The sequence below is a fragment of the Saimiri boliviensis genome, chromosome 5, assembly GCF_048565385.1.
Source record: "Saimiri boliviensis isolate mSaiBol1 chromosome 5, mSaiBol1.pri, whole genome shotgun sequence".
Taxonomy (NCBI): domain Eukaryota; kingdom Metazoa; phylum Chordata; class Mammalia; order Primates; family Cebidae; genus Saimiri; species Saimiri boliviensis.
In genome coordinates, this window is record NC_133453.1 from 51,749 (window position 1) to 68,722 (window position 16,974).

Consider the following 16,974-nt stretch of genomic DNA (forward strand, 5'->3'; position numbering starts at 1 on the left):
TCCGCTCTCATAGCTGTGGGGTGCACATGCTCTTTCTGAAGCACTAAGACCCCCCCAGCCGAGGCCAGCCACTGGACTCAGCCACGTCCTCTCCCTCACTCCAAACTTCCTCCACTCCTCAGTCTTCACAGCTCATCCCAACACGGCCACCTGCTCCCAGCAGACTACACCGGTGTCCTGTGCACTGCAGCTGCTCCCACAGACTCGCACTCAACCCTCACTGCGGTCCTGGCTTTCAAGGCCATTGTGCCTGGGAGGAGATGGAGGTGTCGGCGGCTGTCAGGGCACCTGGCTCATTCCCATTTGCTCCTGATGCAGTGACTGTCCCTGTGGGATCTGGCTGGGAACCTCTCTCCCACCCATTCTGAGCCCAGACACAGCCTCCTTAGTCCTCGGGTGTCACTGCCTGCTGTGGCACCCTAGGATACCTGGGAGGCTTCAGTGTGACTTTCCTGGCCAGGATCCCGTCTGACACCTGCATGGAGGCAAGTCCCTGACGTCCAGCTGGAGTTCTGCAGGGTCTGGGTCACCTTCCTTCCCATCCACCAAGAGCAGGTCTCCACAGAGGCACCCTGGGTGGGGCTCCCAGGCTGCACTTTTGCCCCCAGGGCTACACCACCCTTCCTGAAGGCTAAGGCCTGATAGGAACACCCTGCAGGGTGAGGGAATAAGAGAGGTTTCAGGTGCAAACAAAACATCAGCAGACACTTGAGTTACCACCTGTACAAAAACCAAATGTACCCTTTACCCTCCTGTTGAAAAAGTAAGCTCTGTGTGTTCTACCATCACTTCAGGGAAACCAGCCCCTGAATTACCCATTTCAGAAGTGTGGCCCCCAGGGGCACAGGGTGGACATGAGCAGAGGGGAAGGGTGTGCTGACCCATATGACCCTTGACCCCAGCGCCATGCAGGGAGAAACGCAAGGGGCGGGCTTGGCTGCTGTCCTCCACCCTCACAGCGGGTGAGTCCACCTGATGCCAGAGCTCCGCGGAGCCCTCTGACAGGAGGAACACCGTCCCAGAACGGCCATAAGGAACAGAGGCACTGAGACCACTCATCAAACCAATGCCCCGTTTTACTAAAAACCACATGTACATTACATTTTACAAAACAGTCCCTTCCTTAACCCCATAAAAGAATGGGGATATTTGGGGAGCTACAGAAACAGGTCCCCCTCCAAATGCTCAGGGCTACCTAGGCCTCCCCAGACCCCTGGTCCAGTGCAGGGCAGGGGGCAGCAGAGCCTACTCAGGGTTCCTGGAGCCCGTCTGGAGCCCTCACTGCCTACCCAGGACCAGAGGGACCACCTGGGGGGGGCCGGCCTCAGTTGGACTCACAGCACTCCCTGCCGGGCGGGGTACAGTGTCAGGAGGAGGAGTGTGGGTACCTATAGTAGTTGTGGTCAGCCTCGCTCAGGGTCACTGTCAGTGACAGGCTGGGCTTCCGTTCCAGCTCCTCCTCCTTCGGGCAGTGCTGTGGGGGTCGGGCTTTGAAGAAGTCTGAGATGGAGCGGACTGGGCAGAGTGGAGGAAGGTGAGACTGGGCAGGGGTTGGGCAGGCACCAGGGTCATGGGCATGAGCAGGAGGGGGAGGAACAGGGTCCCAGGTGGGCAATGAGAGGAAGAGTGCCTGTGGGGGAAGAGAGCCCTCTTAGTGGAGGACCAGTGGAGAGCACTGGGGCACCGATGAGCCCAGGGAAGGGCTGCGGTGTGCAGGGAGGAGACCCAGGGAAGGAACTGGGGGAGGAAGGTGTCCAGGGAAGGACTGGCTTTGGGGAGAGGGGTCCCGGGGAGGAATGGGGGAAGGAGGGGTTCCATGAATGGACTGGGGTTGGGACAAGGGGTCCCAGGGTAGGATGTGGGGGAGGAAGGGAGGGATCTAAGGGAGGACTGGGGTTGGGGGAAGTAGTATCAGCAGAGGAATCGGGGAAGGAGGGGTCCCAGGGATGGACTGGGGTTGGGGAAAAGGGTCCCAAGGGGAGGAATGGGGGAAGGGAGGGGCCCTCAGAAAAGCCTGGGGTTGGGGGAAGGGGTCCCAGGGGAGGATGGGGGGAAAAGGAGGGGTCCAGATAGGGACTGGAGTTTTTGGTAGGGGTCCCAGGGGAGAAACCGGGGGAAGGAGGGGTCCCAGGGAAGGACCAGGATTGGAGGAAGGGGTCCCAGGGGAGGACTCCGTGGGGCAAGAGTGTGCAGGGCAGGACCAGGGTTGGGCAGGGAGTGGTCTCTGGACAGCACAGGGGGGGAGTCAAGGTCAGAAGCTCGCAGTGAGGCCAGCCACCAGTATTCCCTGCAGGAGGCCAGCAAGGACGTCACTCCAGGGGTGTTTGTGATCAGACACGCGGGTGTAGCCCACATAGAAGGCAAAGGCCACCAGGAAGAATTGGACCATGAGGCGCAGCAGCCGTGCCCACTTCCAGCAGAGCCACGCCTGCACATAGAGCTGGGACGGGAGAGGGTGCCTCAGTCTGTGCCCTGCCAGGCCCTCCCACACCCACTGCACAGATGGCAGCTCCGAGGCCGGGGGCACAAAACTGGCCAGCCCAGGGCCTCCTGTCTTTACAAACAAGTCAGTGAGTGCGCCCATCACCACCACGACCCACCCATTCTACAGCTGGGAAAACTGAGGTCCAGGGAAGGGGTGACTTGACAGGCGAGCCCCAGAAAAATGGACTCACCGCCAGGAACACCATGCAGTACATCCCAAAGGAGGTGTGTCCCGAGTAGAAAGACAACCTGGGGTATGAGAGGCAGCAGGTTGGAGGGCTGGCGACTCAGTCGGCATCTTCCAACCTCTCTTCACCACCGCCCCTCCTGCAGAAGGGAGGGTTCAACACGAGAGCTGCCGACGTTACAGGCCAGCAAATCCCAGGAGCAGAGGCTGTTCCCTCTGTCCTTTCCAGTTATCTGATGATGGATCAGAGTCTCCAGCTGGGGCTGTGGCATGAGACGCCTCCCCCGTGAAGACTCTGAGGCCTGAACCCAACACCCAGGGTGGACGGTAGTGTCCAGCAAGCAGGCAACGCCAGTTTCATTTTCACTGCATTTCTTCTCAGGATTTTCTCCCATCTGTGGATCTGAGGGAAGATTTCTTTTTATATAAATTTGAGATCCCGTGAAGGACGTGAATGAAACACAGAAAACAGGAAGCAACAAAAAACTGGCAAAAAAGTCACAATCAACTTTTTTGGACAGAATCAAAAGCTTGCAGGAACCAGAGGAATACTTGATTAACATAATCCAGTTGAGGCCGGGCGCGGTGGCTCACGCCTGTAATTCCTGCACTTTAGGGGACCAAGACAGGGGGATCACGAGGCCAGGAGATTGAGACCAGCCTGATCAACATGGTGAAACCCTGTCTCGACTAAAAATACAAAAATAGCCAGGCATGGTGCCACATGCCTATAATCCCAGCTACTCGGGAGGCTGAACCAGGAGAATCACTTGAAAACCTGTGAGGTGGAGGTTGGGGTGAGCCAAGATGATGCCACTACCTGGGCGACAGAGCGAGACTCCATCTCAAATAAAAACCAGAGGTATTTCAGTAGGATCTCAGAACAAACAGCTTTGTGGCATTTTAACTCATCCTGGTCCCTCTCCCACTGCTTAGACTGTGGTGGCCTGAGGGTAACAGACCACACGCCCAGCACAGGTTCCAAGAAGGGGCCTTATTTGCCACTGCGGACAGGGGTATGGCTCAAGGGCTGATCTTGATCTCACCTGACTGGACATTCTCCCAGTGCTGAGGTGCTACCTGGAGGACATTTGCAGGAAACGTTTACAACAAATTTGTTAATGTCTGCTGCCTGGGGCCACGAGAGCAGATGAGGCAAAAAACAGAGGAGCCAAACGGCCTAGGAGGAAAGGCCAGGGAATAAAACGCTCTGGGGAATGAAGGCTTGGAACCTACAAGACCCGAGTGGTGCGGGAGCTTGGAAGAGGCCTGCGAGAGGCCTGCGAGGGCCCTGCGCTCACATCCAGCTGGCCTTCCAGCTCTGCACAAGCAGGAAGTGAAAATGAAGGCAGAGAAAACCTGTTTCACCATGGAAGGGCTGACCCCACAGGCATGCAGACCCCTTCTACTGACTTAGGAGGGTGTTGTGGGTTTTTGTTGTTGTTGTTCCAGATGTTTAAAGACATCTCTGTCCTATCACTCGCTGACCACCAGGCTAAAAGAACCGGAGGAAATGGCCATCCATGACAAAAGATAGAGACTTCACAATCAGAAAAGTCATTAAACAAATAACCACTGCAACAAACAGCAACAACACACCCCGGGGAGTAGGGAGAATCCTATTTCCAGAGTAGCCTTATAATACTCTAAACACACAGTTTAAAACAAAATAAAACAGGTCGGGCGCAGTGGCTCACGCCTGTGATCCCAGTGCTTTAGGAGGCTGAGGCAGGTGGCTCGTCTGAGGTCAGGAGTTTGAGACCAGCCTGGCCAACATGGTGAAACCCTGTCTCTACTAAAAGTACAAAATTTGTCCAGGTGTGGTGGTGCATGCCTGTGATCCCAGCACTCAGAAGACTAAAGCAGGGGAAGTGTTTAAATCCAGGAGATGGAGGTGGCGGACAGCAAAGATCGCACCGCTGCATGCCAGCCTGGGTGACAGAGTGAGACTCTGTCTCAAAAAAAAACAGAGAAAATAGGTCAGTTAAGAATATTCAGCCGGGCCAGTCACAGTGGCTTACATCTGTAATCCCAGCACTTTGGGAGGCCAAGGTGGGTGGGTCATCTGAAATCAGGAGTTCGAGAGCAGCCTGGCCAACATGATGAAGCCCCATCTCTACTGAAAATACAAAAAAATTAGCAGGACGTGGTGGTACATGCCCATAGTTCCAGCTACTTGGAAGGCTGAGGCAGGAGAATCACTTGAACCCAGGAGGCAGAGGTTGCACTGAGCCAAGATCATGCCACTGTACACTGCACTCCAGCCTGAGTGACGGAGTGAGATTCTGTCTCAAAAAATAAAATAAATAAAAATAATAAAAATGAAAATACAAAAATTAGCCAGGTGTGGTGGTACACACCTGTAATTCCAGCTACTGGGGAGGCTGAGACAGGAGAATTGCTTGAACTCAGGAAGTGGAGGTTGCAGTAAGCAGAGATCGAACCACTGCACTCCAGCCTGGGCAACACAGCCAGACTCTGTCTCAAAAAAAAAAGAGAGAAAAAGATGATTTAGCCTGAATGGGCTCAGCGGCTCACACCTGTAATCCCAGCACTTTGGGAGGCCAAGGCAGAAGGACTGCTTGAGTCCAGGCATTCTAGACCAGCCTAGGCAACATGGTGAGACCCTATTTCTAAAAAAAAAAAAAAAAAAAAATGGCAAAACCAGCCAGATGTGGTAATGTATACCTGTAGTCCCAGCTACTTGGAAGGCAGAGATGGTTTGAGCCCAGGAGTTCAAGCCCTGGGCAAGACAGCAAGACCCTCATCACTAAAAGAAAAAAAAAAAAATTAAAGACAAAAAAAAAAAAAAGGCAGTGACAAGGAACTGAAAAAGGAAGGCATAACCTAAGCAACCCTAAACAAAATGACAGAGGGCCTTCCTTATCAGTAATTACACTGACTATAAATAGATTAAACACTCCAACTGAAAGTCAGAGATTCGTTAAATGCCTTAATTCAATAAAAAGATTAACATATGCTGGGGGGGGAAAAACACAAAAAATAAAAAGTCAGACATCTGGCTGGGCATGGTGGCACACACCTGTAATCCCAGCAGTTTGGGAGGCCACAGAGGGTGGATCGCTTGAGCTGAGGAGTTCAAGACCAACCTGGGCAACATGGCAAAACCCTATTTCTACAAAAAACATAAATAAACAGTAGCTGAATGTAGTGGCCAGTCCTAGCCACTCGGGAGGCTGAGGCTGAAAGATGGCTTGGTCTGGGAGTGAGTCCAAGGCTGCAGGGAGCTGAGATCACCGTACTCCAGCCTGGGCAACAAAGTGAGCCTCTGTCTCGAAAAGAATCAGAGACAGGACAATACAAAAAAAAATGGCCCAATTTTATGCTAAGTATAAGAGACTTACTTTAGAGTCAGAGACATGAATAGGTTGAAAGTACAAGATTGGAAAAAATATATATTCCATGCAAAACAGTAACGAAAAGAGAGCCAGAATAGCTATACTAATATCAGACAAAATGGACATCAAGACAAAAATTGTTGAGGCAAAACTCACATGTATCATTCTATGATGATGAAAGGGTCAATCTATCAAAAAGATATAGCAATTATAAATGTAAAAATTATAATTATAAATGTAATAATAATACAATTATAAATGTAAATGTAGTAAACCACAGAACTCCAAAGTACATAAAGCAAAAGAGGACAGAACGTTACAACATGAACTTCCAAAACACAAGAATACACTGTGTTCAATCACTAAAAACACACAAAAACAACTTTGTTTTTATTCTATTCACTTATCCTCTTTTTTTTTTCCTTTTCTTTTTATTTTTTTCCTATAGTTTTGAGCAAAACAAAAACAATTTTTTTTCTTGAGACAGAGTTTCGTGTCTCCCGAGCTGGAGCACAATCAGCTCACTGCAACCTCCACCTCCCGGGTTCCAGCAATTCTCCTGCCTCAACCTCCTGAGTAGTTGGGATTACAGGCATCCATCACCAGGACAGGCTAATTTTTGTATTTTTAGTAGAGATGGGATTTCTCCATGTTGATCAGGTTGGTCTTGAACTCCTGGCCTCAAGTGATCTGCCCACCTCGGCCTCCCAAAGTGCTGGGATTACAAGTGTGAACCATCATTTCTGGCCAAATTTTTTTTTTTTTTTTTTTTTCAGTCAGAGTCTCACTTTCTCACTCAGACTGGAGTGCAATGGCACCGTCTTGGCTCACTGCGGTCTCTGCCTCCCAGGTTCAACTGATTCTCTGCCTGGGCCTCCTGAGCATCTGGTATTATAGGCATGCGCCACTACACCCAGCTTACTTTTGGCTGGGCTAGTCTCAAACTCCTGACCTCAGGTGATCTGCCCACCTCAACCTCCCAAAGTGATGGGATTACAGGTGTGAGCCATCTTGCACAGCCCCCCAACATTTTTTTTTTTGAGACGGAGTTTCGCTCTTGTTACCCAGGCTGGAGTGCAATGGCGCGATCTCGGCTCACCGTAACCTCCACCTCCTGGGTTCAGGCAATTCTCCTGCCTCAGCCTCCTGAGTAGCTGGGATTACAGGCACATGCCACCATGCCCAGCTAATTTTTTGTATTTTTAGTAGAGGCAGGGTTTCACCATGTTGACCAGGACGGTCTCGATCACTTGACTTCGTGATCCACACGCCTCGGCCTCCCAAAGTGTTGGGATTACAGGCTTGAGCCACCGCGCCCGGCCCAACATTTTTTTAATTAGAAAAAGAATCCAGGCACAGTGGCTCATGCCTGTAATCCCAGCACTTTGGGAGGCCAAGGTGGGCAGATCACCTGAGGTTAGTAGTTCGAGACCAGCCTGGCCAACATGGAGGAAACCCCGTCTCTAGTAAAAAATACAAAATCAGCCCGGTGTGTTGGTAGGTGCCTGTAGTCCCAGCTACTCAGGAGGCAGAGACAGAAAAATTGCTTGAACCCAGGAGGCAGAGGTTGCGGTCAGCCAAGATCACACCAGTGCACTCCAGTGTGGGCAACAAGAGCAAAACTCCCTGTCAAAAAAAAAAAAAAAAAAAAAGTTAGAAAAAGAGAAGGCAGATGCCAAAGACCACATAGTGTATGATTCCATTTATATGAAACATTGAGAACACGCAAATCTACAGACAGAAAATAGGATAGTGGCGGCTGCCAGGGGCTGGGGAAGGAGTGACAGCTAATGGGTACAAAAGTTCGTTTCCTTTCCTTTTTTTGAGACAGGGTCTCACTCTGTCACCCAGCCTGGGGTGGGCACAATCTTGGCTCACTGAAACCTCTACCTCCCGAGTTCAAGTGCCGCTCCCGCCTCTGCCTCCCCAGTAGCTGGGACTGCAGGTGCACACCACCAGGCCTGGCTAATTTTTTTTTTTTTCTTTGAGATGGAGTTTCACTCTTGTTGCCCAGGCTGGACTGCAATGACACAATCTCAGCTCACCACAACCTCCACCTCCTGGGTTCAAGCAATTCTCCTGCCTCAGCCTCCCGAGTGGCTGGGATTACAAGCGTGTGCCTCCATGCCTGGCTAATTTTGTATTTTTAATAGAGACAGGATTTCTCCATGTTGGCCAGGCTGGTCTTAAACTCCCAACCTCAGGTGATCCACCCGCCTCAGCCTCCCAAAGTGCAGGGATTACAGGCATGAGCCACCTAGCCTGGCCTAATTTTTTGATTTGTCGTAGAGACGGTGTTTTGCCATGTTACCCATGCTGGGGGGTTTCCTTCTGATGAGATGAAAATATTCTGGAATTAGGTAGAGGAGATGGCTGTACAGCATTGTGGATGTACCAAAAATGAACTGTACATATTAAAATGGACCAGTCAGCCTGTGGGCCCTCACTGGGCCTCAGTTTTCCCCACAGGCCTCCCCAAGGCTGCTGAAGACCTGGGGACTCTAAAGGGACCCTAGATGGGCTCAGTGGCTCACGCCTTCCATCCCAGCACTTTGGGAGTCTGAGGCAGGCAGATCACCTGAGGTCGGGCATTCAAGAGCAGCCTGACCAACATGGTGAAACCCGTCTCTACTAAAAATACAAAACTAGGGGGTGTGATGGCGCTCACCTGTAGTCTCAGCAACTGGGGAGACTGAGGCAAGAGAATCACTTGAACCCAGGAGGCGGAGGTTTCAGTGAGCAGAGACCCTGCCATTGCACTCCAGCCTGGGCAACAAGAGCAAAACTTCGTCTCAAAAAACAAAAGGGGGGGTCCTATGACCCGCAAGTACCACTCAGGACAAGGCTGTGTCCCCCAGCCCCCCACAGACCTCCAGGCCACCCCCATCAGGAACCCAGGGTAAGGCTGTACCCCATCCCGCCCCCCTCCCTGTCACTCTGAACCCCTCCTGCCTTACAAGGATGACGGTGGCCGTGACGGCGACCCCGGCCAGAGCCCAAGGGTGATGGTGTCTGGACGGTAGGGGTACCGGATGGAGTCATCCCCATAGTAAAATCCTCGCTTATACGGGGCATTCGCCAGCGACAGGACAGCGAAGGGTAGGGAGGGTGGAGGGAGAGAAGGGCTTGGGAGCTGCGATGTTCTCCAACCAGCTGGGCTGTGGGGCCCGACACCTGCCCTGCCTCGAGGCCTCCCACTGACAGCAAGGAAGAGCTTTTCTCACAGCACGTGGGAGGCCCAAGTGACACCCCTTTCCCATCGTCCTCAGATGACCACAAACTCCCCAGGCCCTCTCCCCCACACACCCTCCCCTCTGCTCCTTGAACAAACCGGGTAAACTCTCACCTCAGGGCCTTTGCACAAGCACTTCTCTCTGCCCAAAATACCTTATTTTTATTTTTAAAAGTAGAGACAGGGGTCTCATGCTGACCAGGCTGGTCACAAACTCCTGGGCTGGAGCGACCCCCCAGGCTCAGCCTCAGCCTCCCAAAGTGCTGAGATTACAGGTGTGAGACAAGGTGCTGGGCACCCAAGTGACTCTCACTTCCACTCAGTTTCATCTCCCCTCCCAGCTGTCCATACCCACGTCCCTCTCACAAAAGGAAAGGTCTGTTTAGCCGTGCATGGTGGCACATGCCTGTAATCCAGCTACTCAGGAGGCTGAGGCAGCAGAATCACTTGAAACTGGAAAATGGAAGTTGCAGTGAGCCAGGATCGTGCCACTGCACTCCAGCCTGGCAACAGAGCGAGACTCTGTCTCAATTTATAAAAAGAAAATAAATAAATAAAAATAAAAGGGAAGTTCTGTACTTTTTTCCTCTTGTCCCATGTGGAATTACGCAGTTGCCTGTAGGACATTGGACTTAATCTCCCCCCCTCCACCCACCAGCACCAGGAGGGGCCTATTGTATTCAGGACAGAGACCCTGGAGGCTGCTCAGAGCCTGGCCAGGGTAGATGTTTAATAAACATCTGTTAAAACAGGCAGGACTTATTTCAACCTAAGAGCTGGCCAGAGAAGTCAGGAAAGGGTGAAAGCAGGGGCACAGCAGAGTTGACTTAATGCTCGCCCCTGCCCGTCACTGACTCTCATGCCAGGGCACATGCCAGTCACACAGTGACTCAGGGATCAAAGGCACATTCTACTGAATTCCACACTTAAGGAAGGTGTCACATAGCACTAAGGCTCCCAGGGCCCTGCTGAGCCAAGGGACCAGGGAAGCCAGAGTCAGCTACAGAGGGCAGGGGCGGGGGCAGCTCCCTGTTCCACTTGGCAAGTGCACATCAAAAGCGCAGGGGTGTCTACCCCAGAGAGAAAAGAAGGCAGGGCGTCTTTGGCCCAGCAGGGCAAGGACAAAAAAGCGTGGCTCTTCTGAATTCTGAGAGTCTGAGGAGGGACAGGGAGCCTCACACTCCTCCCTGCATGCCAGCTGCAAGGGTCCTAGGACACGGCACGCCTTCGATACTGGCTGAGTCTGGGGAAATAAAGCAGTGAAGACAGCAGAGGTCTGCCTCACAGGGCAGAAAAGGTGGTGGGACTGCAGAACAGAATGGGCAGTGCAGGGGCCCGGAGCTGGGACGGTGCCTGGAGAGGCGAGCGCTGGGACAGAGGGGGTTGCCATGTTAAGAGCCCGGCTTCTGCTGGGGTGCAGGGGTGGCTGGCACCGCTGTGAGTGAGGGCAGAGACCAGGGAGGAGGCTCCTGCAATTGCCCCGCGGTGGAAGGTCAGGGTCACAGGACTGCAGCCTCTCCCCGCGGCTCTCAGCAGGCGGAGGCTCACATCGGTTGGCCTCCGTTTCCGACCTCCCTGCCCCAGTAACTCCAGCTAGAGACTCAGACACCCCCATGACAACCGGCCCCGGGCTTTCCTCTGCCTGGAAAGCGCACCCTGGGGTCCCCGGAACAGGAACCTTCTCTTCCTTTGACCCCCAGGAGCCTTCCCGCCCTCACGCTGCCCCCCAGCCCCGTCTGGAACCTGTGGACTGCACCGTGACAGGCCGCAGCTTCCAGATGGAGGTGCCCTCGGCCTGGCCGCCACCCCTGGCACGCAGCAGCCACACCCAACCCCACGCCGGCGGCACCTCCCGGCTGTGCGGCCTCCAGCAGGCGACTCCGCGCGGCTGCCCCTTCCTCACAGGCCGTTTACGGAGTCGTTTCGGTTATCTGCATGCTGCTGAGCGCCTGGCTGCCAGAAAGTGCCACACACATGTTTAAGTAACTGACAGCACAGCTGCTCAGGACATGGCACCCAGGGCTGGCAGACACCCGACAGGACATGGCACCCAGGGCTGGCAGACACCCCACAGGACATGGCGCCCAGGGCTGGCAGACACCCCACTGGACATGGTGCCCAGGGCTGACAGACACCCCACTGGACATGGCGCCCAGGGCCGGCAGACACCCCACGGGACATGGCGCCCAGGGCTGGCAGACACCCCACGGGGACCTCGTGCTGTCCCCTGGCCCCCCAACAAGGGTCTACTTCGGAGTTCAGAGGGCTTGGCCAGAGAACCAGGAAACGCGCTGGGGAGGAGCACACACCCGCCCCCCCGCAGTGACAGATCCGCAAGGCCATTGTCCCTTCAGCCACAGAGCAAACACTTGGCCTTTGTTTCCGAGACCCTGGCGGGAGGCCTCCAGGTGCTTCCCCCACCTGGCCCAATAACCCGCGGGACAGGTTTCAGTCTCCCGAGGTCCGGAAGAATGCGACTCAGCTTTTCTCTCCAAGTGTCTCCCCCGCCCGAGGCGCAGGGGTTCGAATCCCACCGATGCGCTGGGCCTATGCCTAATTATTATTATTATTTTTGAGACGGAGTTTCCTTCTCGTTGTCCATGCTGGAGTGCAATCTCAGCTCACTGCAACCTCTGCTTCCCAGGTTGAAGCAATTCTTCTGCCTCAGCCTCCCAAGTAGCTGCGATTACAGGCACATGCCACCATGCTTGCTTAATTTTGTATTTTTAGTAGAGGTGGGGTTTCTGCATGTTGGTCAGGCTGGTCTTGAAGTCCTGACCTCAGGTGATCCATTCAACTCGGCCTCCCAAAGTGCTGAGATTACAGGGATGAGCCACCACACCGGGTTTTGGTTTTTGTTTGTTTTTTGAGATGGAGTCTTGCTCTGTCTCCCAGGCTGGAGTGCAGTGGGATGATCTCGGCTCACTACAACCTCCACCTCCCGGGTTCAAGCAATTCTCCTGCCTCAGCTTCCCGAGTAGCTGAGATTGTAGGCACATGCCACCACGCTGGGCTAATTTTTGTAGTTTTAGTGGAGTCACGGTTTCACTATGTTGGCCAGGCTGGTCTTGAACTCCTGACCTCAGGTGATCCACCCACCTCAGCCTCCCAAAGTGCTGGGATTACAGGCATGAGCCACCTCACCTGGCCACTATGCCTATCGCATTGTATTTCTAAAAGGGGAGGGAAAAGAAATAATTGCATTTCCATCCTCACAGTAACTCCATAAAGGAGATAATATTTACCTTTTAAAAATGTGAAACAAAAGCTCCAGCTTTCTTTTTCTGAGACTGTCTCACTTTGAAGCCCAAGCTTGAGTGCAGTGGCATGACCTTGGCTCACTGCAGTCTTGACCTCCGGGACTCAAGTGATCCTCCCACTTTAGCCTCCTGAGTAGCTGGGACTACAGGGGGACACTGCCACACCTGGAAAAATGTTTGAAATTTTTTGTAGAGATGGGGTCTTGCTATGTTGCCCAGGCTGCTCTCAAACTCCTGGGCTCAAGCATCCTCCCACATCGACCTCCCAAGGTGCTGGGATTACAGGCATGGTCGCTCCAGCTTTTTTTTCCCCAAGGCCACATTAAGTTGTTAGTGGCTGAGTCAAGAGGGTCCCGGGGTCTGCTGACTCCTACTTCAGTGTTTTTCCAGCTAGACTACAGCCACTGTCATTCCTGGAAGTTGTCTGACAGTGGACTGAGATGGACTATTTGGGTGTGTAGCACAAACAGAGGAACATCTCTTAGGAGACTGAACCCTGATGTTCTGATGGGGCCAGCATGTATTCTGGGGAAAGGTTCCATAGCTCCCATCCATGACCAGTGAATAGGAATTAGGTACCAGGCGTGGTAGCTCACGCCTGGAATCCCAACACTTTGGGAAGCTGAGGTGGGTGGATCACTAGGTCAGTTCAAGACCAGCCTGGCCAATATGGCAAAACCCCATCTGTACTAAAAATACAAAAATTAGCTGGGTGTGGTGGCGGGTGCCTGTAATTCCAGCTACTCAGGAGGCAGAGGCAGCAGAATTGCTTGAACCCAGGAGGCGGAGATTGCACCAAGCCGAGATTGCGCCACTGCACTGCAGCCTGGGTGACAAAAAAACACTCAGTCTATAAAAAGAAAATGCTGGACATTGGCCAGGTGCAGTGCAATGGCACATCTGTAATCTCAGCACTTGGGGAGGCTGTGGCAGGCAGATCACTTGAGTTTAGGAGTTTCAAACCAGCCTGACTGACTTGGTGAAAGCCCATCTCTACTAAAAATATGAATATTAGCTGGGTGTGGTGGTGATTGCCTATAATTCCACCTACTCAGAGTGCTGAGGCAGGAGAATTGCATTAACTTGGGAGGCGGAGTTTGCAATGAGCTGAGATCACGCCACTGTACTCCAGCCTGGGCAACAGAGACAGACTTCATCTCAAAAAAGAAAAAAAGTTGAGTGTGGTGTGTGTAGTCTCAGCTACTCAGGAGGCTCAGGTGCGCGGATCACTTGAGCCCAGGAGTTTGATGCTTTAGGGAGCTATGGTGGAGTCACTGCACTCCAGCCTGGGTAACCAAATGAGACCCCTATTTCTAAAAAACTAATTTAAAAAATTAACAAAATAAGAGAGACAATAGGATAGTATTCATCACCAATAAGAGATCAATCACATCACCCACTGAATCTTGCCAACACGATCAAACTCTAATGGGGTGAGCATAAATCCAGCTGCAAATATGCCACAAATACAAAAGACAGAGAATGGGTTCACCTGCACCAGGGAAATCCAGACTTTGAGAAATGCTACAGGCCCAACAGTGTGGAGTCTTCCAAAATCCATAGAAAGGAAAAGGGAGAGGCCAGGCAAGGTGGCTCAGGCCTGTAATCCCAGCACATTGGGAAGCCAAGGTGGGCAGATCACAAGGTCAGGAGTTTGAGACCAGACTGACCAACATGGAGAAACCCCATCTCTACCAAAAATACCAAAATTAGCCAGGTGTTGTAGCACATGCCTGTAATCCCAGCTACTCAGGAGGCTGAGGCAGGAGAATTGCCTGAACCCAGGGGGCGGAGGTTGTGGTGAGCCGAGATGGCACCATTGCACTCCAGCCTAGGTAACAAGGGCGAAACTCCGTCTCACAAAAAAAAAAAAGAAAGAAAGAAAGAAAAAGAAAAAGGAATACAGGAGAAACTTATAAATTGTGTCTTTTTTTAAATTTTAGTTTTTGGCCAGGCATGATTGTTCACACCTGTGATTCCAATCTTTGCACTTTGAGAGACTGAGATGGGCAGGTCACCTGAGGTCAGGAGTTTGAGGACAGCCAGGCCAACATGGTGAAACCCCGGCTCTATTAAAAGTACAAAAATTAGCTGGGCATGGTCCCATGGGCCTATAATCTCAGCTACTTGGGAGGATGAGACAGAAGAATGGCTTGAACCCAGGAGGCGAAGGTTGCAGTGAGGTGAGATCACACCACTGCACTGCAGCCTGGGTAGAGTTTAAAAAAAGAAGAAAATTAGGTTTTGTAGAGACAGGAGTCTCCCAGTGTTGTCCAGGTTGGTCTCAAACCTCTGAACTTAAATGATCCTATCACATCAGGATTACAGGTGTGAGGACTCACCCAGCCAACAAACTTGGAGAGTGAAAGAGACTTAAAAGACATAACAATGCTGGGGAATGGTTATGGGCTAGAGATGCATACTAGGACGTCTACTCTAAAGAAACACAAAGACACCAGGTGTGGTGGCTCACACCTGTAACACCAAACACTTTGGGAGGCCTAGAAGGGAGGATCGCTTGTGCCCAGGAGTTTGGGACCAGCCTGGCAACATAGTAAGACCCTGTCTCTACAGGAAAAAACAAACTTTTTTTAAATTAGCCCAGAATGGTGGTGCACACCTATAGTCCCAGCTACTCAGGAGGCTGAGGGGAAATGATCACTTGAGCCCAAGAGGTCAAGGCTGCAGTGAGCCATGATCAGACCACTGCACTCCAGCCTGGGTGACTGAGCAAGAACCTGCCTCAAAAAAAAAGAGGAACAGAAAGAAGCAATTACTGTAAATATCAGGGTTTAGGAACACTTCTGGAGAGAAGGGAGGGGCTCACATTGTGCCCATCTCCAGCCCCTTCTGGAAGTACAGAGCCTAGTGGGGAAGACAGCAGCACAAGTGGAGATTCAGGCCACAGCACCAGGAAGTTCCCTTCCACCTTCCCGCCTCCTTGCCCTTTCCTTTGGGGAACGGGAGCATGATTGTCGTTCTTTGCCTTTCTAACTAGATCGAGTTTCTGATGGGAGAATTCATATACAGGATGTATAGCATCAACACCAACAGCCAGCTAGAATTGATGGCTTTGTTGATACCCCAGCCAGGCACATCCCGGATTCCTCTGGTAAGTACATCTGGATGTTGCAGCTGTCCAGGATTCTCAGCCACATGCTTGGTGCCCGCTCCTAGATTCTAGAAATCCCCTGACATTGCCCCCAAAAGGAGAGACACTCATTCACAATTCTGCAGTGATATTTTCTCTATGCAGAGCTCCTGCCTCAGCCTCCCAAGTAGCTGGAGTTACAGGCACCTGCAACCATACCTGGCTAATTTTGTATTTTTAGTGGAGACAGGATTTCACCGTATTGGTCAGACTGGTCTTGAACTCCTGGTCTCAAGTGATCTGCTCACCTGGGCTCCTAAAATGCTGGAATTACAGGCATGAGCCACCATGCCTGGCTATTTCTGTGACACCCCCTAGGCCAGTCTCTGCATGTTTGGGCTTGATGAGGCTGCGGCTGTCCAGCTGGTTGCCTGTCATCTTTAGTCTCTGTGTCTCCTCGATCCTTCTCAGCTGCCCATACATTCATTTCCTTTTTTTTTTTTTTTTTCCTTGAGATGAAGTTTTGCTCTGTCACCCAGACTGGAATGCAATGGCATGATCTCGGCTCATTGCAACCTCCGCCTCCCATGTTCAAGCAATTTTCCTGCCTCAGCCGCCCAAGTAGCTGGGACTACAGACACGTGCCACCAAGCTGGGCTAATTTTTGTATTTTTATTAAGATAGGGTTTCATCATGTTGGTCAGGCTGGTCTCAAACTCCTGACCTCGGTGATCTACCCACCTCAACCTCCCAAAGTGCTGGGATTACAGGCATAAGCCACAGTGCCCGGCCTCAGTTTTTAAACTCAGCCTGAGTGGGCTTCTCTCACTAGCAGCTAAGAGCTCTGACTCCTACGGCCTTCTCCCACCCAGCAGGAACTGTCTGGATGTTTCTGGATCTAAAATTCAAGTGTCTAAGCCTACCAGTAGTTGCAAGTGCAGATGGACACACAACTTTTTGACTTTACAATGGCACAAAAATGACCACATTCAGTAGAAACTATGCTCCCAGTACCGATACAATCTGTCTGTTTTAGTATAGTATTCAGTAAATTGCATGAGGGCCAGGTGCAGTGGCTCATGCCCTTAATTCCAATACTTCAGAAGCCTGAGGTGGGAGGATTGCTGGAACCCAGGAGTTTGAGAGCAGCCTGGGAACATAGTGACACCCTGTCTCTATAAAAAAGATAAAAATTAGCCACGTGCAATTGTGTGCACCTGTAGTCCCATCTACTTGGGAGGCCGAGGCAGGAGGGATCACTTGAGTCCAGGAGATTGAGGCCGCAGTGAGCTATAATCATGCCATTGCACTCCAGCCTGGGTAACAAAGCAGGACCTCATCTCTTAAAAAATAAAAAATTT

The 16,974-nt window shown here is 51.9% G+C and overlaps 1 protein-coding gene across 1 annotated transcript in view; it reads right to left on the reverse strand.

Moving 5' to 3' along the window:
• Nucleotides 1–1,366: 1,366 nt before the first annotated feature.
• The window catches only part of LOC141584432 (phospholipid phosphatase 2-like), a 34,133-nt gene continuing 18,525 nt past the window's right edge, over nt 1,367–16,974 (reverse strand). The window contains 3 exon segments of the mRNA XM_074398658.1: nt 1,367–1,515; nt 2,236–2,440; nt 2,676–2,733. Coding sequence (XP_074254759.1) covers nt 1,367–1,515; nt 2,236–2,440; nt 2,676–2,733 — 412 coding nt within the window.